The sequence below is a fragment of the Beta vulgaris genome, chromosome 4 (genome assembly GCF_026745355.1).
Source record: "Beta vulgaris subsp. vulgaris cultivar EL10 chromosome 4, EL10.2, whole genome shotgun sequence".
Taxonomy (NCBI): domain Eukaryota; kingdom Viridiplantae; phylum Streptophyta; class Magnoliopsida; order Caryophyllales; family Amaranthaceae; genus Beta; species Beta vulgaris.
The window spans coordinates 25,836,185-25,862,172 of record NC_079205.1 but is presented as its reverse complement, the minus strand read 5'-3'; the positions used below and the strand labels follow the sequence as shown (position 1 = coordinate 25,862,172).

Here is a 25,988-nt window from a genome sequence, read left to right as displayed (position 1 = left end):
CGCACGCGCGCGCACACACACACACCGCTAACAATATCTAATAGAGTAGAAAGCATCAAATATATCTTTTTTTTAGAGAAAAAACATCAAATATCTTAGCATATAGCTTGACATTCAATATACTAATTATATTTAACTTAATTCGAATATCACAACTACAACATTCTTGGATCATTGATGCCTATGAACAATGTGAAGTGCATTTCAAAATGCTAATCGAAGATGTTAGCAATTTATCGACTAATGTAAGCCTTCTTGCACATAACACTTTTTCTTACTTTGCACACATACTCATACTTGATTTAAATGTATATTGATCTAATTCCTTGACTATTTGCATCCTCTTGCTAGGCCTTTACCAACATCTTTTGTGAACTAATGACAACAAGGTACTTGATTCAAATCACAACAACTACAACAATTTCCAGAAAATAGGGTATTGTAGTGGGGAGCCTACTATGTACCGGAATATATCATAGCTTCATTTTAAAAACACTTCAAAGGCACGCGAGAAACCTACAAGTTAACAACAAGTTCTAAATCAAAGTTGTTACTTTAGCTACTGGAATTGCACTTCAAATAAACTTAATAATGTATTCTCTTTTCAAATGAAATTAACGAGTAAATATATCGTGTTTGCACATCGTATTTCATGGGTTTGCCTGATGCAACTAATACAACATGTATATTCAGCGTCTGTTTGGAAATACGTGCTAAATAAATATTTCACCACTTAAGGCTAACGGACTACAAAGATCACAATTATACTATTTTGGGGCACCGTGCGCGTAGGCGCGTGGAGCAACAACTAGTATGATAGAAGTATATGATATGATGTAATATTTAGATTATAGTCTATACAGACTCCAATGTAGAATTTTCATGACCTTGTGAGTTGTGACATGTTTACCATGTCTCATCTTCCCACGCTGCAGGCGGAAAATAAAGGTACATAGTCACAATCATAACAAACAAAAAAAAAAAAAGAAAGTTAAAACCCGAAATTTCAAAAACCAACACCAACGACTAAAGACTCAAGAGGGAAGGGGAGAGATTAAACATACATAGGAGTATTACAGAAGAGAGAGAAAGAGAGGGTAATGACGATGGACAGGGAGAAGGAGAGAGAAATAGAGCTAGAAAGTGCAATGTACACAAACTGCTTGCTTTTAGGCCTCGATCCGTCGATCATCGGTCTCGGAGCCGGCAATACCACTCCCAGAGTCGGACTTTTCCGCCATTCCAACCCTAAACTGGGTGAACAACTTCTTTACTTTATCCTCTCTTCTCTTAGAGGCCCTATTCAATCTGCTAAGGTTTTTCTCTGCTACCCTTCACTTTTGCTCTTGATTTGTTTCTATCTTTTTTTAACACTTTTTACCCCATATCTCAGGATTTTGATAAAGTCTGGCCCATTTTCGATTCTGCTCAGTCTCGTGATTTCCGAAAGGTTCTTATTACTGCCTTTGTGTATTTATATCAGAAATTCCTAATTCAGAACGCTTCTGGACGAATTTTTTATTCAGAACTTTTAAATGTTGTATATTTGACCACAGATGTTATGTATTGGAGTGTAAATGATGTATATAAAATTATAAAAGCTGTATATGATAATCAGGTATCATATCATCTATCTTAGTTGTATAAGAGGGTGAACTTTTACATACAACATTTAAAATTATCTATTCAATATCTATAAATGTTCTTAACTAAGATTGCTCATAACATTTCAGAATTAGGCGCAGATTGTATTTATATTGTTATATATATTAGGGGAATTCCCTTCTTTTGTTTTTTCTTGGTGCTGAAGGATGGGGCATGTCAATGATTCACACAGGTTGTGCAAGGTATTATTAGTGAGCTTGAATCGCAAGGAGCACTACCCAGGAGTAATTCAAGGGTTTCATCGCTTGCAACATGTTGTGGACCAAGGTTGGTGGGCAGTTTTTGTTTTTCGTTATTAACAAAATTGATTATCTTGTAAGATTGCATATTAGATATTGCATTCTATTTCATTGATCTTAGCGAGTCATTTCAAACCTTCCTCAGATAGTCACTTGTAGATGCCATTTTGTGGGGAGAAAACAAAAATCATCGTATAAACCATACTTTTAGTGTTATTATGTACACCCTCCGTTTTTTTAGTTGTTACACTTGGGGGAGAACCAAGGAAGTTATGCAAAATACAAAGAAGAAGTACAAAAAAGAATGTTGGTTTCAGGAAATGTAAAAGAAGCATTATAATATCGGATTTTTCACCATATACTCCCGACAATTTTTTTATTAACCATATACCCTCGATGCTTTTAAAATTCACTGTATACCCCTCAATTTCTTGATAATTCACCATGTACCCTTAATGATTAATGATTATCAATTTTTTTTATCACTAACCCCTAATTCTGTTACTAAATCCTAATTAACCCCTATTTGAGTCGTTAGCCGTAATTGAACACCATTAAAACACCACAAAAGGCCCCTTTTTAGCTGTTTTCCTCCATAACTCTCTTGCTTTTTCTTTGGCCTTATGTGTTGTTTCAATGCTAATTTGTTTTAATGATTAAAAAAAAATGATAATCGTTAATCATTAAGGGCACATGCAGAATTATCAAAAAATTGAGGGGTATACAGTGAATTTTGAAAATATCGAGGGTATATGGTGAATAAAAAAGTTTGTTAGGGATATAGGATGAAAAATCCGTTATAATATTGTAGGCGAGAGAAAAATAGGGTAGGTGGGAAGGTTTTGGGTGGATTATTAAAATGGGTGGTAGGGTATATGAGGTAGAAAAGTGTAAAAAGTTGATGTGATAGGTTACCATATAAGAAAAAAGTGAAAGTGTAATGATTTAAAAACTGCCAAAAGAGGAAAGCGTAACAATGAAAAAACAGAGGGAGTATTTATGTAAGGAAACATTATGGGATATCCACGAAAATCATTATGTATCTGTTCAGGCTAATACTATGGGATAACAAAGTCATCGTTGGCTTATTCCAACTTTTTCTCTAATCTCTATAATCCTAAAGTCTCCTTTATTGGTGTATCATGTAGTCGATGTTTCACATGTTTCTCTTATCTTATCTTTTATATTTGCAACTCCAACGTTCATCTCGATATTTTCATTTTGAATCCTATCTCGTAAGGTGTTTCCAACACATCTACTCAACCTACGCATCTATGTTACCCCCATTTTCTATATATAATGTTTCTAAATGTCGAACTCTTAGATCCATATAAAACCGTTGGTCTAATAACCTTCTATAGAGTTTTCCTCTTAACCTTAGTTCAAATTTAATAAGCATGAGAAGTTCAACAATTCCTAGTCCTTTTGTCAATTATTTTCAGGAGACTTGTAAAGGGCCACACTTGTAAATAGTGACTTAACCTATGAATTCCTTTCCAATCTGTTTTTATAAATTTTTCAAATCACATTGCAATTTCACTAGCTCTCTAACAGAAAACACATCTTAAATTTTAGAGCACTTAATATATGAGCTAGAAATGAGGCTAAACTTTATTCTCTAAAAGAGGATCTTGGAAAGAACTTTGTGATGAGCTAAGCTTAAATTCCAATAGCATCTCATGCTTATGAAAAATGATGGTTTGAGACAAAAAGAATTGGGGAATTACGGTGGAAACCAAGTAATAATGCTAGAGGTGAATGAGGAGCTGTATTTAATGCTTGTTTTTATGTTCTAGTTAATAGTTACAGATGTAATTTCTTTTCTTTCCCTCATGGATATCTTGTGTAATCTATGGACTTACCGGGTTGGTGGTTTATTTTTTTTGGGGGGGGGGGGTAGGAGACAACAGACCCATGTTTGGTAGTTTTGCTTATTAAACTAAGTGTGTGAGCTTAGAGGTGGGCATGGGCCGGGCCAGCACACGGGCCGGCCCGTCCCGGCAGGAGCCCGCTCGAGGCTCGACCCGACCCGTTGTCCGCTACATGGGCCGCGTGTAGGGGTGAAAGTTATTCGGATCAAATCCAAAATCCAATCCAATCCAATCCGAATTAGTAATTCGGATCGGATTTGAATTGTGTTCGGATTGGATTCGGATTGAGATTTTTTGAAAAATTGGATTTTCGGATTGGATTGGATTGAGGGTAATCGGATCCAAAAATCCAATATAACCAAATAGTAATATGCCTTATATTATGTATATCTGGATTGGGCTTAAGTACTTAACTGTTTTTTTTATAAACAAAACCTACTCCATAGCCTAATAGACATAGCACTTCAACCCTTCCCCTAAAACACTAAGTGCACTTAATTCCTCATTTCATGAATCTACTAAAGTTGTTGTTGTGCTTAATTCATTTCATTGAAAAACTAGAGTTTTAAAAAAATCGGATTTTCGGATCGGATCCAATCTAGAGTATGAAAATTCGGATTGGATTGGATCGGATTCAAACCCCAATTGGTTTGGATTCGGATTGAAAAATTGAAATCCAAATTTTATTCGGATCGGATTGGATTAGACCCTAATCCAAACCGCACACCGAACTTTCACCCCTAGCCGCGTGCCTGTCATGGTCAAGAAATTTTATTTTAGGCCCGCATCGGCACGAGCCGACGTGGGCCGGCCCGCGAGCCGAACGCTCATTTCCTTTGTTTTTTGGCCTAAAACTGTCAAAAATACAAAAAGATACATAAAACACGGATCAGGCCCGCGGGCCTGGGCCGGGCCGTGGACAAAATCTGGAAATTTCAAGCCTGGCCCGGCCGCCATTTCCCCAAGCTCGCGGGCCGAGCCCGTGAACAGGCGTACCCGGCCCATGCCCAGGTATATGTGAGCTGTTGTTGCCTTTATATCTCTTCGAGAGTTTATAGCCGAGGGAATCCTCATTGGACTTCACTTTGGTTCTTAGTGATATGTGGTGATGATTTAAGGAGTTAGAAGTTAGAAGTTAGAATATGTGGTGATGATCTGATGTATACTTGTACATACAAGTAGGAGCACAGAAAGGGATAAAAGGAACAAGCTCCTCTAGCGTGAGCGGAACAAGCTAACAAGGAACAAGCTTCTTTTAGCTTGGGCGTGTGATTCTAACTTCAATGAGATACAGAAACACCACTCAATGAATTTAGAACTTCCTAAGATCACAATTTAACTTAGCCAAGGTTAAATAAGCAAAGGAACGAATTTCTTATAAGTTTCTAATCCAAGAAACGCCAAAGAAAAACAAGAACAATACACACATGTATTTTTTTGGTCATAAAAACTTCATTTCTTTCGCATTTCATTCCTTGGTATTTATACAAGTCTTACAATCCATTTTCTGAATTTTAACATAATTAAAATGCGTAAATTAAACTGAAAATACTACATCCATTATCTCCACTACTCCATGTAAGAAGATCATGGGAAATAAGGCCTAACTAGCCGTTGCCACTACTCTCCTAAGTGCCACTTCTTCCTGCACTTCTCCTTGAACGTAGGCATGATTTGGAGTGGGGAAAATGTGCTCAACTCCCTTGGAGTGCACGGCTTACAAACAAGGCTTAAATTCCTTAAAAATAGGAACAACTTAACCACTTCATTCATGCTGTCCATCAGCTTGAATTAGGCGCCACAAAGCTAGGAATCAGTTCCTATTTTTATGGATGGTGCTCCTTGTTATTTGCTGCATACTTGGCGTGGATTAAGGCTTGCATGACAACTTCCTAGACTTCCTAACTTCAGCATTTCAAATGCTTTATTACATGACTCAACTAACAACACTTTGTCCTAAAGCAATCAACCGAAAACAAAAGGAACTAGCACACTAAGGAACTAGCACACTAAGGAACTAGCACACAATCAATCGAAAACAAAAGGAACTAGCACACTAGGACTTTTACAATTGACATAATCTAAATACACAAATTAAAGGACTCCTAATACACGAATTAAAAGACTCCTAATTAATCATGGACTCTAATGACTCGACATTGTTGGATTAAAACAAAGCTTACATAACCATAGTAACCATGGAACCTTGAATAATCCACGCATTGCAATGAAAGCCTTGTGATTAAGTTTCAAACCATATGCTGCCATGGGCACACCTACATCATGATCCGAGAACAGGCTCGAGTAACGTAATCATGGGTTTGTGTCTCCTACATTTATTCTATTTTTTCACATGCACAATGCTGCAGTAGTCACTTTCGATGCTGGTGATGCATGAGATGTTTGCTTTGAGAGGCTTCCTCATGATATGATGGTGGAGGATTACTCATGTGACCAAGGATTTCGATTTTCATTTTTCTTTACCATGTGAAAGGCTCTATGGTCTAGGTGGGTGCTTCATTGGTAAAAGTATATGTGTCCCTTTCTCTCACAAGTCCTTGTACTTTTTAACCTTGATTACTCAACTCCAAAATGTTCTCATCTGGAAGGCTAAGTTCCTTTTAAGGTGAATGTTTTTGTCCGGGTCCTTGCATTTTGTAAGCTTAGTTTTTAAAAGCGCTCCTTCAACAAGCAAGTGGAGGCATAAGCCAAAATACCTCCAGCAAGCCAATTGCCACACACTATTACAGGTGCGAAAAGGCGTGCGCCTTTGGGGATGTTGAAGAGTTGCAAGGTGCTTAGGTAGTTAGGTGCATGCTCTAGGGAATGAGGCGAGAGAAAAAGGAGATTTAATCTTAATTCATAAAAGGATGATGATGATGCAAGTAATAACTCAACTTGACTTCAACTTGCTAGTCTGAACTTAAGCTTGGTGACCTCAAAAACTCTCATGCTTGTGAAAGTGAAGCTTGGCTTGAAGTTGAAATTCTTACTTCAACTCAGTAGATGATTGCCTATATATTTAGTGATTGAAAAAAAAGTCATTTGTCAAGAAAAACAGATTAGTTATAAATATATTTACAGAATAAAAAATAGATTTTAGATTTTGATTCACATATCTCCTCTGTTATTCTATATTTACTTGAGGAAGTTTATATTAATTACTACATATGTTTACTAATTTTTTCCTCTCATATCTTTTTCTTCGCATGGTATTGGGGACCACTTGTCCCTACTTTCTTCATTGCCTTAATATTTGTCTACTATCCATATGTAACGATTATAAAAGAATGGAGAAGTATATCTTAAAAATAGAATATACATTGTATTGAAACTTCACATAACTCTAAAATAAAATCAAAGATTCGTGTCTAGCTTTTTACTGATTGGGGTGGCAAATCTTCTTGGCGTCTCCCTGTTATGTGCTTGCATTAGTTGAGAATTGATATTTTTGTTTTGCAGATTTTGCTAACTTTCTCTGCATGCTTACGTTATTTATCCGCCCAAAATTTTCTATGATGTCATCCCGTCTTATGGTCTTTCAGGAAATACTGGTTATTTGATTCTCATTCTAGTGTGCAGTCATTTTCAAATTAATTGTTCACTCATTCTAATTTAGCCTTGGGAGTAGGGGTGAAAGTTATTCGGATCAAATCCAAAATCCAATCCAATCCAATCCGAATTAGTAATTCGGATCGGATTTGAATTGTGTTCGGATTGGATTCGGATTGAGATTTTTTGAAAAATTGGATTTTCGGATTGGATTGGATTGAGGGTAATCGGATCCAAAAATCCAATATAACCAAATAGTAATATGCCTTATATTATGTATATCTGGATTGGGCTTAAGTACTTAACTGTTTTTTTTATAAACAAAACCTACTCCATAGCCTAATACACATAGCACTTCAACCCTTCCCCTAAAACACTAAGTGCACTTAATTCCTCATTTCCTGAATCTACTAAAGTTGTTGTTGTGCTTAATTCATTTCATTGAAAAACTAGAGTTTTAAAAAAATCGGATTTTCGGATCGGATCCAATCTAGAGTATGAAAATTCGGATTGGATTGGATCGGATTCAAACCCCAATTGGTTTGGATTCGGATTGAAAAATTGAAATCCAAATTTTATTCGGATCGGATTGGATTAGACCCTAATCCAAACCGCACACCGAACTTTCACCCCTACTTGGGAGTACAAAACAATTCTGAGAGGGGGGGGGGGTTTAGTTAATTCTTGAAAAGAAACTTAGAAGGTTAGACTTGGAGTTTAAACTCTCGTAGTATCACATGGCTTTGTACCTGTTTATGTAGAAAGAGGACACAATTGCCTTGTGCCTATTTATAACCGAGGTCGGAACTCATCTTGGCTTGTGTCAGTTATGTGCTTCAGTTAATAGAGAGCGAAATTTCTGTATAATTGCAGATTTGTTGAACTATTATGGCAACTTTCTCTGCATGCTCTACGTGAGGTTCATCGGCGAACGTTTCCAGCTGATGTTGCTTCTAATGCATTGCCCAGTTCTCTAACCGACGTGGCATTTTCTCATGCAGCTGCACTACTCCCTGTAACAAAGGTATCTTTGTATTATTGTTGTATTATTTCATACTACACTTTTGTGCCTAGGATGTCTGTTTGTGGAAATATGTAATTTTCCAGGGCAGTGGATATAACTTACCTCATCTTGATAGGCCAGGATAGCACTTGAACGACAGCGGTTTCTGAATAATGCTGAAATTGCTGTTCAGAGGCAGGTGATGTGGTCAAGTTTGGCTCATGAGATGACAGCAGAATATCGTGGTCTCTGTGCAGAAGAGGTATTAACTTCTATAGTACTACCTCCACTTCAGACTACATGCAACGTTTTCATTGGTAATCTCTACTATATAAGCCAAGGGGGGAGCAATGGTGTCCCCCTTGGAATTTACTTAAATGCCCCTCTAGCCACCTAATCAACCCCAATTCCATGCATAAACTTGCCAAAATAAAAATATCAATCAAATCAAATTTAAACCCAATCATCTCGTATAAGATTCAATCATATAAACTTGCCAATAAAAAAGATTTAATAAAAAAGATTCATAATCAAGAATTTACTAAACGTTAATACTACATACAATAACAAAAAAAATTACACGGCATAACATCCTTTCAAATCAAATTTTCCATAACACAAACTCAATTACAAACACAACTCCAAACAAAAAAAAATCAGTTCTATTAATATATGGGAGCTTCACGACATTCTCAAATACGGAAGTCTGAAATTTGCCGATTCTTTACCGTTAATCAGGTACGTAGTTCGTGATTGAAAATAAAATTATGTGTACTATTCTATGTTAAGTAAATCTTAAAAATATGTACTATATTCGAGTAAAATTAAACGCAAATTACAGTAACTCTTACGAATATATGCTGTATTATATTCTTTTTCCAAATATTTTTAAACTTAAATTACAGTTTATTTAAAATTTAATTCGAAGATAGTTGACATTCAAATTAAAATTACATCATAAATGGTCGAAAAATGAAATTTTGTCAAAAATGACTTCAATATTCGTGCCTTGAATATAAAAAGAATTTGAGACAAAATATGAGAACTCGAATTATTTTTGTGCCCATATATTAATAATAATTTGAGAAAAAAAATACTTAAACCCGTATATTAAAATCAAAAAATCAAATTTCGTTAATATAACTTTAATATTCATGCCCAAATATTAAAAAAAAAATTGAGACATAATATGAGAACTCGAATTCGGGGGAAATCAAAAAATTACTTAAACCCATATATTAAAATCAAAAAATTGTGCTCATAATTAAATTTCAACATAAACTGCAGAGCTTGAGCCATGACCGCAAGCAAGCTCGGCGATCCATGACGGGCTGACAACTCTGCAACTTGCTTAGATAATCCTCAGCTAATAATCGACGGTCTCAATTGAATAGAGAGAGAAATAAATCGAGTGTGTAGTTTGAATTGGGGGAACTTGATGAAAATGATGTTCAATTGAATAGAGAGAAAAAAATATTGCGTGAAATTCAGAAATTTGTGTATGGTAATTGGGGGAGTAGTGGTTTGATTTGGGGGAAATGTCGTCGCACGCATCGCGTTCATTAAAAGCTAGTTTTATATATGTCAAAATACCTAACCCATGGGTAATAAAGAAAACTTCACTCTCTCTCTCTCTCTCCTGATTTGCATGCCATTTCACAATTGCATGTATCGTGAAATGGAGTAGTATACAATTTTAGGAAATTGCACCATCTGTTTTCTGAAGACGTGTCTCTTATGAAGTTATAACCTTTCAATTCGCTGGCTTAGGCATATTTGCAGCAAGAGCTTGAGAAGCTTCAGGAATTGAGAAACAAAGCCAAGATGGAAGCAGAAGTATGGGATGAACGTGCAGCGGGTTCGAGTCAAAGTTCACATCTGGTCTCTAAGGCTGCTCGATTATGGGAGTCCTTATTATCTCGTAAGAGTAAGTGGGGCTACTGCGCATGTATTTTCTTTTTAAATTTTGAAACTGCAAGTTACCAAACTGTCCAATCACTAGTATTGCATCTTTTCATGTTTGTTTTGCTTTTGTATTTTCGAATGTTTTCTTTCCATTCTTTGCATATTGTTGCCTATTAAATTTTTTACTTTAGCAACTTGCAATTGATTTTCACGACTTTGATGGTAGTGATGTTGAGCTAAAACTATAATAACCTGTGTGTAGTATTGCATTATTTTTATTAAGATGGTCTGCTGTATCATGAATTACGATTTGACGTTTATTTCATTGTTAACTTGGTTAGGCCAGCATGAAGTTCTTGCTTCAGGGCCAATAGAGGATTTAATAGCCCATCGAGAGCACAGGTATTTTTGCATCCTTGCAACTATGGTTAGTGTTTATGTGAAGCATAACAGTGCTTTCATTATTTTTTTAGGTATCGCATCTCTGGTTCAGCTTTGCTTGCTGGTATGGATCAAAGCTCACAGGTCTTGTTAGGGCAGTTTGGGGAGCAAGCTACAGCTCATCCAGCTGAGAAGGAGCAAGTTGATGGGTCATCTACCAATTTGAACAGAGAAATGCCAAGAACAAGTGTAGATTCTTTCCACTCACTAACAAACGAAGAAAGTCGAGTGGATGACAAAAGTGGAAGAGGTAATCCAACTGTTGATGTTGCTGAGATCCTTAGACGCTGGACGCATGCTCTACAACGAATCCATAAGCAATCACTTCAATTGGTAAACTTTTCCCATTTTTATTAATTCCAGGGTTTCTCTGAATTCACTCAATTAAGTGTTCCATTGTAATGCCGCTGTGTTCTAAACATCATTTTTGGTAAAGTTTTTCTTTCAAACATTTGGTAGAATAACATTCACTTTTTTGCAACTTTTTTGTATGGTGTAGGCGAAAGCTAATGATGGAGAGGGCCCAGATATTCTGCGAAGCACACAGGTTGGTGGAACTGGTCATGCTGAATGTTTGGCAGCAACTCTCGTTGAACATAGGCAGCACTTGGCCAGCATACAGGTATTAAACTAGCTATTTACATGCACGGGCCTTACAGTAATTTGGTATTCCTTTTGTCCCAAATTGAACTTCCCACTTTTTGTGATTAAAAATGACTACTCATTTTCTTTTAAGCTAAAGTTACTTTTCCCCTTTGTCACATCAAATCATTCTCCTGTGATTACAATACTTTCTTTTATCATTTCTTGTTTTATGTTTTATTTTTATTATACTTTCAACACGCTTTCTTAATCTTCATATAGTTGAGATGGGGAGAGGGGAAAAAAGATAGCAGAGGGAGAAGACTAATTAGGTGAAGAAAAAAGAAGAGTAAGGGAAATGAACACGAAAGAAGGAAAAGTAGAGTCTCATTATATATTGTTATTCTAACCATGAAATTTGTCTCACAAATATATACTATAGTATAGAGGTTTTAGTTTTCTATTATTCACTTGAAACAACAACAATGCCAAAGCCTTAATCCCATAACAATGAGGTCAGCTACATGAAAGCTTTTATCTCCCGTGGTCGTTCACGTGGATCTTAACTTTGAAAACAAAAAGGGGAAATCTATTACGGGATGGAGGGGGTAGATTGTTTTGATATTGTATTTTGAGCCACACATATGCATAATACCTGGATCTAAACTAAAAGATACCCTCCACACATACACAATCTATCTCTTAACGTGTTCCTACACTTTCATCTGAACATGCATATCTTTGTTATCTCGATTTCTCTAAGGCCCAACATTCAGACTCTTGTTACGGGCGACTCCTTTTCATCCAATGATACTATGTTAATCGACTCTCTCACGAAGGTGTTATTTGGGTATGATGCTGTACATATAGTTTTGTTGTACTTTCTTCAAATGCTCCATTTTTATCTATTTGGGGTAGTTTTGATCTGGTATCTTGTTTAGTACTTATTTTGTATGCTCCCTGCTGGTATGATAGATAAGCCATCCCATATCCTTAGCTGAAAACTTCTCTCTCTTAATTATGCATATAAAGAATATCATTATTTCTGATAGAAATAGGTGATCCAGAATCCCTTTTGGCCCATCTAGTTGTTCTTGGTCAGAACTCATCTATTTTTGATCGGTGACTGAGAGTCATAAGAAATGACCAAGTGTGCTCTATTCACTTGGTTGGATATTTGTATTACTGAAGTGCAATACTTAATTGAAAGTACTATGGTCATTAGGTTTTAATAAATCAACTGAAGGAAGTTGCGCCTGCTATTCGAAGTTCAATAGCAGAACTCACAGAAGAAGTGAACGCTGTGTCCTCAAGCCTTCCTCTAATGAACAAATGTGTTGGCCAGTCTACTTTGCCTGTACAAGCTCGAAGCAGTGGGAAAGCAACGGTAACTTTTCTCAAGTTATATGTTAAGAAAATTTATAATATCGTGGCTTAAATAAGTTGACATTTGATAGTAGTACTTTTTCTGTATCAAGATTGGGAGAACCGATGATACTACTGAAGTTACATCAAAAATTTCCAATGTTCATCTTGAGAAGGTGGTTGCGAGCCCAACTTTAAAGCTTCCTCCGTTGTTTAGTCTGACACCAAATTCAACAGGGAAAGGGGGACATATGCAAAAAAGTTTTCCTTCTCCAGTCAACCATGCAGATACTTTATCTGAAAGAAAGAGCATCGACAGTGCTTTGTTGAGCAATGCGATGGATTCTACGCCACAAGGTTTGTAGTATGAAGTTTTGGCATTGTTGTTGCTGTTATATTTATTGCTGGCTCCTGCTATCTAATATGGTCTGTTTCTGAATTGTTCTGCAGACACTGAGTCTTTATATGTCCAGAAGGTAAAGCGATCAGTACGAGAAGCAGCTTTGGCTGTCAAAACATGTGAATATGAATCATCACGTGATAGCCACTCAGAAGATGGTTCAGAACACTTCTTTGTTCCACTCTCAACTGCAGGAGTTCCTTCTATGGGCTTGGAACAAAGAGGGTCTTCTGTTAGGAATAACCAGTTGTTCACGTCTGAAGCTGAGTCTTTGTTGCTTGGGAATTCTATGATTGACAGTTGTGGAGGGAAGAAGTTTGATGAAGTATCAGATGCTTTGGATGAGTTCGACTCACTTTCTGGGTATGACCGAGTAAATGGGTTCTTATCTGCTGCTTGTTCAAATTATGCAGCCTCTGAATCACAATCATCTTTCTATGACCTTGATGAGACCACTGATCAAGTCTTCTCCCCACCTTTACTGATGGAAACATCTCTGCTAGCAGATGCTTATGAGGATCTACTTGGTATGTAGCCTTGGAAAGAAAGTTTGATTTCAATCTATGATTTTTCTGCCTGTTATCTTTCTCATAATCAAACATATTTCTTGCTTCTGATGTTTTATATCTGCTGTGTGGTCTTTGCTCAGTAGAACTTTTCAAATGTTTATATATGTCAATATCTCATGACTTTGTGCTGATTGTTTCTATGCATGTTTCAATGCAGCTGTATTTCTTTTGATGTTTATGTCATATCTAGCATTATTATGTACCTGAGATTTAGCTGCTGTCTATAACTAATGAACCTGTCATCTGGTGGATTGAGATCAGTTAGGATAGAATCAAGAATATTACAAGGTGATTATTTCCATTGTGGTACAAGGATGAACAACTCTTGATTTTGGTCCATTTCTTGGCCTTAATGATAGGGAGTCAAAGAGTGAATCTAGGGCTGATTTTGAAGAACCATATATTAAATTCTACCCATCCTTGAAATCGTTTCAGTTGGATGAAATTATCGTGTCAATTGGTTACAAATGTGATGTAGGTGAGTGAAGAGACTTGTGTAAGTTATAAACTGAACTGTGTGCCTGCACCAGTGCTTTATATACATACGTGTAAGTAATAGGTAGCTTGATCACGTACAATCTATACATGATTATTGATTGGGGCATTTGAGCATAGTTGAGTACTTAGTATAGATAGCACGAACTCCATCTTTTTGCCTTGTAGTATATGATGGTAAATGCTATTATTGCAACCTATACCCCCCACTATGAAAGGGACATGATTACTTCTTAACTTCATCGAAGCGCCTTTGTTCTCTGTCAAGATGACTGCCTTGGACCTGTCATTTTGATCTTTAATGGGTTTTATTTGTTTATTGGAAGATTCTTTGGTTGGCCATGAATTAAATGAATAGTAAAAGTTATCTTCTATTTTTGGTGGAGTTATCGCCCTTTGTAACTAGTGGAAGTTTTTTTATTATATGTTTCTCTATTTGACTTTTTTTAATAAAAATATATTAAATATTTTTGAACAATTAGTAGAGGGCAAGGAGTTTTGTAAAGTTAGCAATAAAAGAAATTGGTGTTCTTACTATGCTTTACATGATTTTACAAGCTGCTAAGGAAATACCCTTGGAGTGTAGCACCAAAGCAAAATAATGTGTCTATACCCCCGTCCCCATAAGCTCCTTAATTCTTATCGTTCTATTCGGTGAACTTCTATCATCACTCTTAAGTCATATAACTGAACGAATGGCTCAGCAAGCCCAACTTTATTGAGATTTTCTTCTGTAAGTTCCTATCTTAGTTTCGAAAAGCCCGTCGTAGTCAGGCCCACACGCTAGGCGACTTCACGTCCAAGGAAAAGGAAAAGAAAGCCTTAGGAAGCATAATTTCTTAAAATTAAACTTACCGAAGATTTTAAACTCAATTTAGACCAAAAGCCCTCTATCAATTGCATGAAATTGCTTTCATTTCATCTGTAAATCAAAATCCTAAATTGTAAGAAAAACCTAATATTCAAATCTTATCAAAAGTTGTACATTTGTGGGCCACAAACTCGTTAACTGTGAAAAAGATTTCCCATGAGCAATCTCCGGTGTCGTTAGCTGGCCATTTCCCAGTGCTCGTCCCTGGTGAAGCATTCGAGGTATGGTTCTTTCCTCGATTTCTGTCTTTTCTCTTTCTCTTTTGCTTTTTGTCAAATTCTTCGTTCTTCTACTCAATTTTTTTCAACCTCTTTTACTGTAAGTGACGCTTGTCACTCATTGCCTTATATCCCTTCTATTATTATACCCTTTTGTTTAAAAGTAATATCATTTAACTCATTTATTTAAAGGCATTGATTATTTACATCATTTTTTTTAATAGGATGCTTATGTTCTTATCCTCATACACATTGTTATTAGAAATGGAATCTATATTAAATTTTTAACAGTTTTTTCACCAAGTATCCCGATTTTTCAGAAAATTTACCGGGTACTCTTGCACTAGTTACCCTCGAGCTTCATGGTAATACATTAAAATGGACTTAATGACTAACGATGCCATTAGTCATTAACCCTAATTTTTTTGTTATAAACTCTAAGTAACCCCATTTCTCTCCCTAACTCCGACTTCTAACCCTAACCCCTAACCCTAACCACCACCACCTCAGCTCCCCACCCTCGTAGCCCCCACGCGAACCTCCGTCCCCCAACCCCCGTACCCCCTACGCAGACCCCCAACCCCCGCACCTCTTATGCAGACCTCCCCTCCCTGCGACCCTGCAACCCCCCATTTCTGCCCCCACTCCCTTCGAATTTCCGCAACCCCCACCCCTCCCCTTACCCCCTTCGACTTTTCCGAAGATTAGACGACTCCACCACCTCCTGCAATTTTCCATGAGGGGGTTTCGAAAATTCGAAGGGGTAGGGGAAGGGTGGGGGAGTTGCGGAAATCTGGAAGGGGTGGGGGAGAGGTGGGGGGCTTTGGATTGAGGGGGTGGTGGAGGCGGAAGGGAGGGGGTGGCGGAGGGGCTGGGTGGGTTGGGGGAGGGTTGGTGGTTTGGGTTAGGATTAGAGGGATTAATTAAGGTTAATGACAAAGAGAGTTAACTGTTCATTGAGGGCATTTTGATGTATTACCATAAAACTCAGGGATACATGGTGAATCTTGAAAAGTGCGAGGGAATGTGGTGTAATTTCTGAAATGTCGGGGTACTTGGTAAAACAAAGACCGTATTTTTAATCTACCGTAGCTAATTTTTTTTTAATATTATTATATTATTTTGAGTTTACATAGTTTCCATAATTGATTTATAAATTTTTTGGCAACAAAGGTGTGCCTCGCCAACGAGATGCACACGCCTTACGCCTTGCTCTTCTCCTCTTTGCGTCTTTTAAAACTAAGCTTCCTAAATGTAACATTATTGTCCCACCACTTGGCATGGTTAAGGATTAGGAGTATTTATGTCTTTGTCTCTCTTAATATGGCACCTAGTCTCTAAGGTCGAGGTTCTCAGAGATCTAAACCCGAGGGTTGAACGTGGGAATCTTTAGAGATGCAGGGACACATGTAATTAATATATATATATATATATATATATATATATATGTATATACATATATATATACATATATATATACATATACATTTATATATAGGGGCAAGATCACATGAGAATGCTTCTTACATGAGAAATGAGAATAAATCTCAACCACACGATTGGATTAGAGTTACAACACTTGTTCATTAGAGTCATACCTCCCTAAAAAATTTTGAGCCCAAAAAAAAAATTTTTTTTGAACTTTTTTTTTTCTTATATTCATTTTTTTGGAGTTACATCACTTTTTCGTTAGAGTTATACTTATTCATAAGAGTTATATCGAATAAACTTCATTCTCATTTCTCACATAAGTATGCATTCTCATAGGAACTCATTTATATATATATATATATATATATATATATATATATACATATATATATATATATTTGCACCATACACCCTTTCGACTTTTGAAATTCACCATATACCCTTCACTTTTCAAAAAATACATCAAACTACCCTTTTGACTAACGGTGTTAGACTTCCGTTAGTCATTAACCCATAATCTCTCCTTTAATCTTAATTAACTACCCTAAACCCTAAATAACCCTCAGCCCTAAACCTAACTAACCAAAAAACCTAATCCTAAAAGCCCACCAGCCCTTACCCACCCCTAGCCCACCACCCCACCCTAAACCCACAACCCATCACCCCCACCCCCATAACTCCAGCCCTACCTCCCCTTCGTAAAAAAAGAGGACTGGCAAAACAGAGGAGAGAGAGGCAAGACCCCTCCCCTTCGAAAAACAGAGGACCCGCAGAACAGAGGAGAGAAAGAGCGTGGGGATGCGTTTTTCCGGCGAAAAATAGAGGAGAGATAGCATGCGATTTTCCGGCAAAAAACCGAGGAGAGAGCTGTGGGAGAGGGGGAGGCGGGTCTACGGGAGGGCTAGTTAGGGTTAGGGTGGAGGAGGGGTGTTTAGGGTTAGAGTATTTGATTAGAGGTTAGGGTTAGTGTTAGGGTTAAATTTAAGTTAGTTAATTAGGATTAGAGGGGAGTTTAGGGGTTAATGACTAACGGAGTTTAACGCCGTTAGTCATTAAGGGTAAGTGAATGTATTTTTTGAAAAGTGAAGGGTATTAGTGCAAAAAAGAATTGTTAGGGGGTATATGGTGAAAAAACCGTATATATATATACTCCCTCTGTATTTTTTTATCTTTCCTACTTTGACTTTGCACGTTTGCCAATGCACTTATTCTACGTTAAATATCTTTCAGTACATATTAGTAAAAATTATAATAATTGAATATTAATAAAGTACTCATTGAGACGAATCAAACAAGACCCCACATGACTATATTTTTTCTTATATATCGAGAAAAATCTAAAAGATTCTCTCTACTTGTGAATAGTGTCAAGATTCTAAGTGAGAAAGATAAAAAAATACAGAGGGAGTATATATTAACTATTAAAAGTCTTTTAGTTATCTGAAAGAAATAGGAGTATTTGGTAATAAAGTGAAATAATATATGTTAAATGTAATTTTTGTTTTCATTTTAATCTATAAAATCCAACCGCTCAACGTTTCTTTTTATTATTTTACATACCTTTGGTAATAGAGTAGGTGGCATACTTTTATCTAAAGAAGGACAAGAGTAAAGTGAATAAAAGCTATTGAGTGTTAATCTACTCCCCCCAACCATCTTTTCCTTCTTACTAGGCAATATGTTATTCGTATTTCACAACACAAACATGTGGAAGAACATTTCAAAATCTTACTGGAAAGTTAGTAAAGTGGGTAGAAGTGATGAATTGAAGATGTGTAAATATGAAGTATCCTGAAAGGGGTTAGGAAAAAGAGCTAAAATGATCGAGGTATAAGCTGATGTATCCAATTAAGGATAATATGGAAGCTGAGTTGGTATAATTATAGATTACAGGCTTATGGACAATGTAGTTGAGGTACTATTGAAAGAGAAATATGATTAGAGTTAGAATGGTTAATTAACCCTAATGAGGTTGGGTAGTTAGGGTTAGGGTTCAGGGTGGGGGATGAGCCTGGTGAGGTGTTTAGAGGGTTAGGGGTTAGGAGTAGGGATTTGGGGTTAGGGTTAGAGGGTTTAATTAGAGTTAGAATGGTTAATTAACCTTAATGATTAACCGGAAACTTGATGCCGTTAGTCATTAAGGGCATTTCGTGAATTTTATTGAAATAGTAAGGGTACCTAGTGCATTTTTTAAAAAGTAGGGGTACCCCATGAATTTTGGAAAACTACGGGGGTGCATGGTGAAAAAACCGTAGATAAATTGTGCATCTCGTTAGCACTGATGTGCCAAGTTGTTGAAAAACATCAGTTTTGGGAGAATTTAGTGATGGTAGTTCAAGGTATCCCCTACACAGGAAAGCTTTATTGGTGGAATCTGAATAGACATGTGGGATCAAGTTGCAATAATTTGTAAACTTTTATGGGGGTTTTGGATATGGGAGGAAACAAGTATTGCCGAACACGCCCCAATATAAGGTAAAAACTGAATTAACTTATCATAAAACAATGAAGAGAATTTTTTTTAAAAGGTGACAGTGATTTCCCTTAAAGACTTATCTGTTGAGAAGCGGGAAGTTAATCGAGAGTATATGTGAATATTCAGAAAATAGAGAGAAAGAAGGTATTTTAGAAAATGAAATATAAGAAAGGTGGCCCATATGGTAAAATTGTCAAGATTTAATGGTGATTGATATTGATTGCTTAACTCTTGAACAACAAGATTTAGCTCACAAACATAATACCGGAAGATTGTAGGAAAATAATTTTTGTACCAATTTAAGAATTCAAAGTAGATGCCTACGACTACTCAATTTATCGGCGAATAGAACTTATGTATCATACCATGAAATTTTGGGAGAGAATGATAGAATATTGATTGATGGTATGTACAAGCATTTTGGAGAAATAATATTAATTTAAAACGAGACGATCCAATAAACAGGCTATTCATCTTATGAAATAGTGTAAGGGTATTGTTGGACAAGGTAGAAGGATTTGTATAAGAATTTTATTGACCTAGAGATCCAAGTACTTTGGTGGGATAATGTTGAAGAAGGGTATACCTTTTAGTTATGTGCTTTAGTTAAAGACATGTATTTTGGACATGAAAACAAATGTCAACACATTTGAGCGTAATAAAAGATATTCCTATTACAATTAAACTGCATTAGGGTTCAATATTTAATTATTTACTCATCGACTCATCGTGGGCTCGCGTCTATGATTGATGAAATACACATCATATCCACAAAGAGGTTTTGTTGTGTATGTTTTTTGTGGATGATGTTATGTTAATGAGACCCTGGATGGAGTTAATGCAAATTTGAGCAATAGAGGCAAACATTAAAATCTCGAGTGTTTACACTAGGTGGAGCACATGGAGTGTAATTCTAATCATGAGAGGGACACAATTGAGGATGTGGTACCATTAGATGGAAAGGAGTTGCCCATTAGTGAGTTTTTTGTACCGTAGCTTGATCCTGTAGAAGAATGGAGATTTGACAAAGATTTGACTAGGGTTGGAAAGCGCAACTGAGAATTTTTGGGGTACCTCTAGGGTTGAAAAGAAAATTATGTAGGGAAATTATTAGACCAGCGTTATTATGCGGGTAACGTAGCCGAGATGTGTATGTTGAGATGTATGAACAATAAGAGAAAATTCAAAAGAAAGATAGCCAAAAGAGAGTTGAAGATGCAGACTTTTAGGGTACGATAAGAGAATTGGGAAAGTTGATGTTCTGCGTACCAGAGATTTAGAGGAAGTTGAAGGAGGCCGAAGTTGACATGGATACGAAACGATATGAAGAATTTCAATGTGTAGGAGCATGTAGTATTTGATAGGAGAGTATCACAGGATGCATGTAAACAACAACGATAAAATCTTGATTCATGGAGCGGACTCCATTTTGATGGGATTATGGCTTTGACATTGTTGGTGTTATTATCATCTTGAGTTCTTCACAAATACAATTGAAGGCTGACAACTATGACAGCCTAAAACTCCATATGGTATATGCAATGAATGCACAGAAGAAACTGAATCATGTGATGTGGAATGCGGATGTACTTTCGTCGAGTTTTACGAAAATCTAAGAATCTTGAAAGAAAGACTGGATCTTTATGGTTTTCTTTAAGTATTAAGGATTGAACAATTCGATCAAAACACAAAGTAATTCACGAATTGGTTCTTGATTCACTCTCAAGCACAAAGTAATTAAGCAATCAATCTTAAATCTTAAACACAAAGTAATTGATTCAAGGTTTGGAAATCAAAAAGAAGTCCAAAAATTTTCACAAAGAAAATTAAAACTCTAATCTCATAAATCTGTCTTCTGAAAATAACGTACACCCTAAGCTATATATAAGCAAAATAAACTAACTCCTACTGTGCTTAGGACAAGTCCCTAAGTCATACTCCTAATCAAATTCTAAATAAGATTGAATTATGTAAAATCCATTGTTTTAAGAACGTAGGCAAAACCATGACTCCTAATACAACTCGAACTAGAAAACATAAAGCAATAGAGATATGAAGAGTCCTAATAGAACTCAACTAAGCATGCTATCACACGTCATTCTCGTCCCTAACAGAACTAGGAATGTCTCCCAAACATCCATCTCACCACGCACACATCATACTCCCCCTCTTAAGAAGAACTTGTCCTCAACTTCCGTCTAGGCATGGTATCAAATCACAAATATTAAGTGAAACACAAACTCCCTTGCCAAGTAGAACTTGATGTGTCGAAATTCTCATGATGTACAATTTGAAATGGACCTTCATCCACCGGTTCTTCCTTTCCCTTTCCCTTTGAGTCGTAATAGAGCTTTTGGGCAGCGAGGGAAAGCCATACATGATCCCCGACACTAAATGGTGCCTTTTGACGAATTTGCAGTAGATGGTCTTGTTTTCTAGCTCTTCTCTCCTTCTTTGTCATCTCTTTTGAATCAACAATAGAAATGAAGCACGAACTAGTTGGTGAAGAAGTACTACTCGACCCTTTTCCCTTAACTTCAGTAGCACCTAAAAACCTTAGGAGGTAATGGAGCCAAAGTGAATCTTCTTGTTCCCCACTCGCACAGTATAGACATTGCTTTCACCTTCACGACTAACTTTACGATCAAATTGCCACGGCCTACCAAGGAGTATATGCGAAGCACTCATTGGTAGTAAATCACACCATAATTCATCCGAATAGCCACCCGTAGAGAAAGCAACTAGTGCTTGCCTTTTCACATTTAATCCCGCCGTATCATTCAACCACTTAATCTTGTAAGGACATGGATGTTCCCTTGTAGGCAATTGCAACTTATCTACCATAACAAATGAAGCTATATTCGCACACGAGCCACTGTCAATGATCATATCACATGTCTTATCCTTCACCCTACATCTTGTATGAAAAAAATTCTCCCTTCTCGATTTGGTGAAGACTCAACATGCAACACTCCCCTAATTACTCCCAAAAAATTGACATCATCTTCAGGATATGCGTCCTCTTCTTCTTCATCTTCTAAAGGTGTCAACTCTCCCTGTTCTTCTAAGGCATTAGCTTCATTATATTGGATGATAGTCAAGGTGTGTCTAGTTGGACACTCACTCGCAATATGTCCTCTCCTTCGACACTTATAGCAAATCCTCTTGTCTAAGTACTCTTGTTTAGGCAAAAATACTTTCGGTTTATCTCCATTCTTCTTTTCTGTATTCGAATTAGAATTACCGTTGAAGTTGCTCCCTTGAGAACCCTCCTTAAACCCATATTGCTGTGAACTTTGAAAAGATTTATAAGTATGCTTGGGCTTCTCGTCCTTCACTTGTTTCTCATACTTTTCCTGCAAGCTTCATCAAAAGTGAAAAATCGAGAAGTATCGACCTTAGCAGCAATGTTCTTCATAGAAAGTTTTTCAAATTCCCTAGTATATTTAGCAACACTAAGGTTGTCTTGCATTAAACAAGTTAGCTTAATGTATTGGTCTCGCTCATAAGATCTAGGTAGGAACCGTTTCTTCATCCTTCTCTTCAAGTCCTCCCATGAAGTGAGTCTTTGATCTTCCCTTCGAAGTTCCATAACCAAACTCTTAAACCATAAAGAAGCATGCTTTGTGAATTTTAAAGTAGCCACCTTGAACCTTTTTTTATCATCATACCCTTTGTAGTCAAAAACTCGATTAAGCCTTCTAACCCAATCTTGGAAAATTTCTGGATCAACGTCTCCACTAAATTCCAGCAAATCAAGTTTCAAACTTTGATCTTCTTTATAAACCCTATCTCTCACACTTGGTTGTCTAACCGAATGCTCTGATTGGTCGTCATGATCAGATTCATACAAAACATCATTTGGATCCTTTCTCCGACGCACCATGTTTGCAAGAATAGTGATTCTTTGATCAGCTTGTTGCTGGCGCTCTTCTTGCTCTTGATTGCTCTTAGTAAGTTCATCAAAACGAGCATCTATTTAGCAAAATTAGCATTGATATCACGTAGAGTCTTAGCCCAATCTTCTCCACCTGCCATCCCAATTCCCACGCAACCGATATGCAGCAAGAAATTGAAGGAAAGCAAATAACAGCACCGTAAACTTGCTCCCCAAGGAAATTATCACACGCGTATCAAAATAAAATTTCACTCAAAATCCAAGTATATCAACCGCAACGACCAATTTATCACAACCGTGCTAGATTCAATGCGAAAACAGACCAATGAACAAAAACCGTCCCGCAACTATACGAAACGATCTTCAAACCTTATGAAATTTTAGGACAGTAAACTAGACATGTAGTAGTCCAGTTTAGGCTTAAGAATAACCCTAATTTATTTCCAACTAGGAGAACAAAAATAAACAAAACGCACCTGGAAACTGTTTGAATCTAGACGAACGCACTACAAGTTTTTTCGACTTTCTTTCAACCAGTTTGATACCAATTTGATGTGGAATGCGGATGTACTTTAGTCGAGTTGTACGGAAATCTAAGAATCTTGAAAGAAAGACCTGATCTTTATGGTTTTCTTTAAGTATTAAGGATGGAATAATTCGATCAAAACACAAAGTAATTCACGAATTGGGTCTTGATTCACTCTCAAACACAAAGTAATTAAGCAATCAATCTTAAATCTCAAACACAAAGTAATTGATTCAAGGTTTGGAAATCACAAAGAAGTCCGAAAATTTTCACAAAGAAAATTAAAACTCTAATCTCATAAATCTGTCTTCTGAAAATAACGTACACCCTAAGCTATAAACTAACTCTTATTATGCTTAGGACAAGTCCCTAAGTCATACTCCTAATCAAACTCTAAATAAGATTGAATAATGTAAAATCCATCGTTTTAAGAACGTAGGCAAAACCATGACTCCTAATACAATTCGAACTAGAAAACATAAAGCAATAAAGATATGAAGAGTCCTAATAGATCTCAACTAAGCATGCTATCACACGCCATTCTCATTCCTAACAGAACTAGGAATGTCTCCCAAACATCCATCTCACCACGCACACATCATCATGGGGAGGAGGGGTGTGTGTGCGTGTGGTGGTGCTGGTGTGGGGGGGGGGATAAATCCATCTCTCTACCTTTCTGATTGTTGACGACTTCAATATAGAAGACCTGGTTTCTTTTCATATAAAATGGTTCCTTTGTGCTATATTACCTGCGACATGGGGCGAGGAACAAGGTTGAGGAGTGCATGTGAAGAGCAAAGGGAGAGAGGATCTATTACCAAACAATTAATGTTGCAACTAATATGAAACTATCTGAAAAGGGACGTGTTGCGACTAATATGAAACACAGGAAATATGAAGTGGTACAATTTGCTTCCGATCCGATTACAGCTTCTTGTTTCTATCTGTATTGGAAGTAGTTTATGTTTTCTGTTATTTTTAGTGTCCTTCTAACTTCTGACAAATTGAGATCATATTGCTCTATGCAGCACCACTTTCTGAAACTGATGCTGCTTTGATGGAGCATTGAACGAGTGTCTGGCCTTCTTCCTGTTTCTGTTATATGCTGTTGTTTCACCCCTACTTCTGAATGTTGCTGGGTTGAAGGGCCGATATTAATTGTTTCTGCATGTCATGCATTCATTTCGATACCAAATTACGGAGCTATGAATGCACAGATGCAAAAATGTAAATTTTATTAGAACACCAAAGTCTGCCTGGAGTACTAATGAGTCTGACCAGGATAAGTCAATCTGAATGGACAATGGGGTCAGCCTTGTAAATGGAGACAGCCATGGCTGCATCAGCCTGATGGTTGCAGGTGGAGGCAGATGCCTCTTGTTATTGTTGGTTGCCAACCTGCCACTGAGGATTGGTTAGAGCTGATATATTCATCTCGCGGAGGGTTCGTTGAGCTGCTGTCTGGTTAAAAGTTTACTGAAGTAGGAATGGTGTGAGCTATACAATCTGTTTATTTTTTTTCCTGTTAAATTAAGCATCTGGTTGCTGACGATGTCTCATTGTTTATTTCGGTGGGCAAGAAGTTTTCATAATGAGTACCTTATGAAGGGGTGGAATCTTTCAAGTTCAATGGTAATATGCTGATGAAGATGCAAGTCCTAGAGCATAGTCTTTATCATGTTTTTTAAGGTAAGGAGAAACCTTGACAAGTTAGAGGAGTAAAGAGAAACCCAACTCGCAAGAGTGAGCTATTCATCGCTCTCCATCTTTACTGTGGCTGGTGCCTTGATTCTGGGTTGCTATTTGTATGTATAAGATATTTGTATCCCATTATAAAATGGTACCTGTTTCTTTTCTTATATTTTTTTGAGGGGAGCATTTCTTATATTTTGAAATACTAGTAAATGGTCATGGTGGTGGTGGTTAGAAAATAGCACGTCATACTTCCTCATTTTCTAGATGAATGCAACTCCTGACTTTGTAATTCTTCCATTTTTTTTAATTGCAACATATCTTTTTCTACGGACTATAATTCTAACTATTAATATTGTTAATTACGTATAATTTAAAATTATTTAAAGCTGATATTTTGAAAATATATATTGAGACAAATATAGTTTATTTGATAATTATATTATAAAGCATCTGAATGTATATGCTCAAAGTTTTCACGCAAATATATAAAGGGTGCCAAATACAGCCTTTTAATGTGGTCACTTGGTTTAATTGCAACGCTTTAATTTAAATCTCTTCAATTACAATATCAAATAAATCATACACTTTTAAGCTGTGGTTCAAATTTATTTTCAGGTCGAATTGGCCTGAAAACGATATTACATGTTTGAGTCTAGTTTAGTTATTGATGGTAATTTTTCTCTCTTTTTATGTTAAGTCCCTCGCTTTTTTTGTTCTGTTTAATTCCTCAACCACTTACACATCTTTCATTGTTTTTTCTCTCTCCTCCCTTTCCAGTCATTGTCC

The 25,988-nt window shown here is 36.6% G+C and overlaps 1 protein-coding gene across 1 annotated transcript; it reads left to right on the top strand.

Annotated features, from left to right (window-relative positions):
• Positions 1-878: 878 nt before the first annotated feature.
• Positions 879-25,529, top strand: LOC104906668 (hypothetical protein). Its single transcript, XM_010695452.4, has 13 exons — positions 879-1,316; positions 1,394-1,450; positions 1,838-1,932; positions 8,201-8,351; positions 8,467-8,592; positions 10,101-10,257; positions 10,577-10,637; positions 10,709-11,009; positions 11,176-11,298; positions 12,484-12,645; positions 12,737-12,980; positions 13,074-13,550; positions 24,536-25,529. The coding sequence occupies exons 1-13, from the start codon at positions 1,101-1,103 to the stop codon at positions 24,574-24,576; spliced, it is 2,211 nt and encodes a 736-aa protein (XP_010693754.1). The 5' UTR covers positions 879-1,100; the 3' UTR covers positions 24,577-25,529.
• Positions 25,530-25,988: the final 459 nt, after the last annotated feature.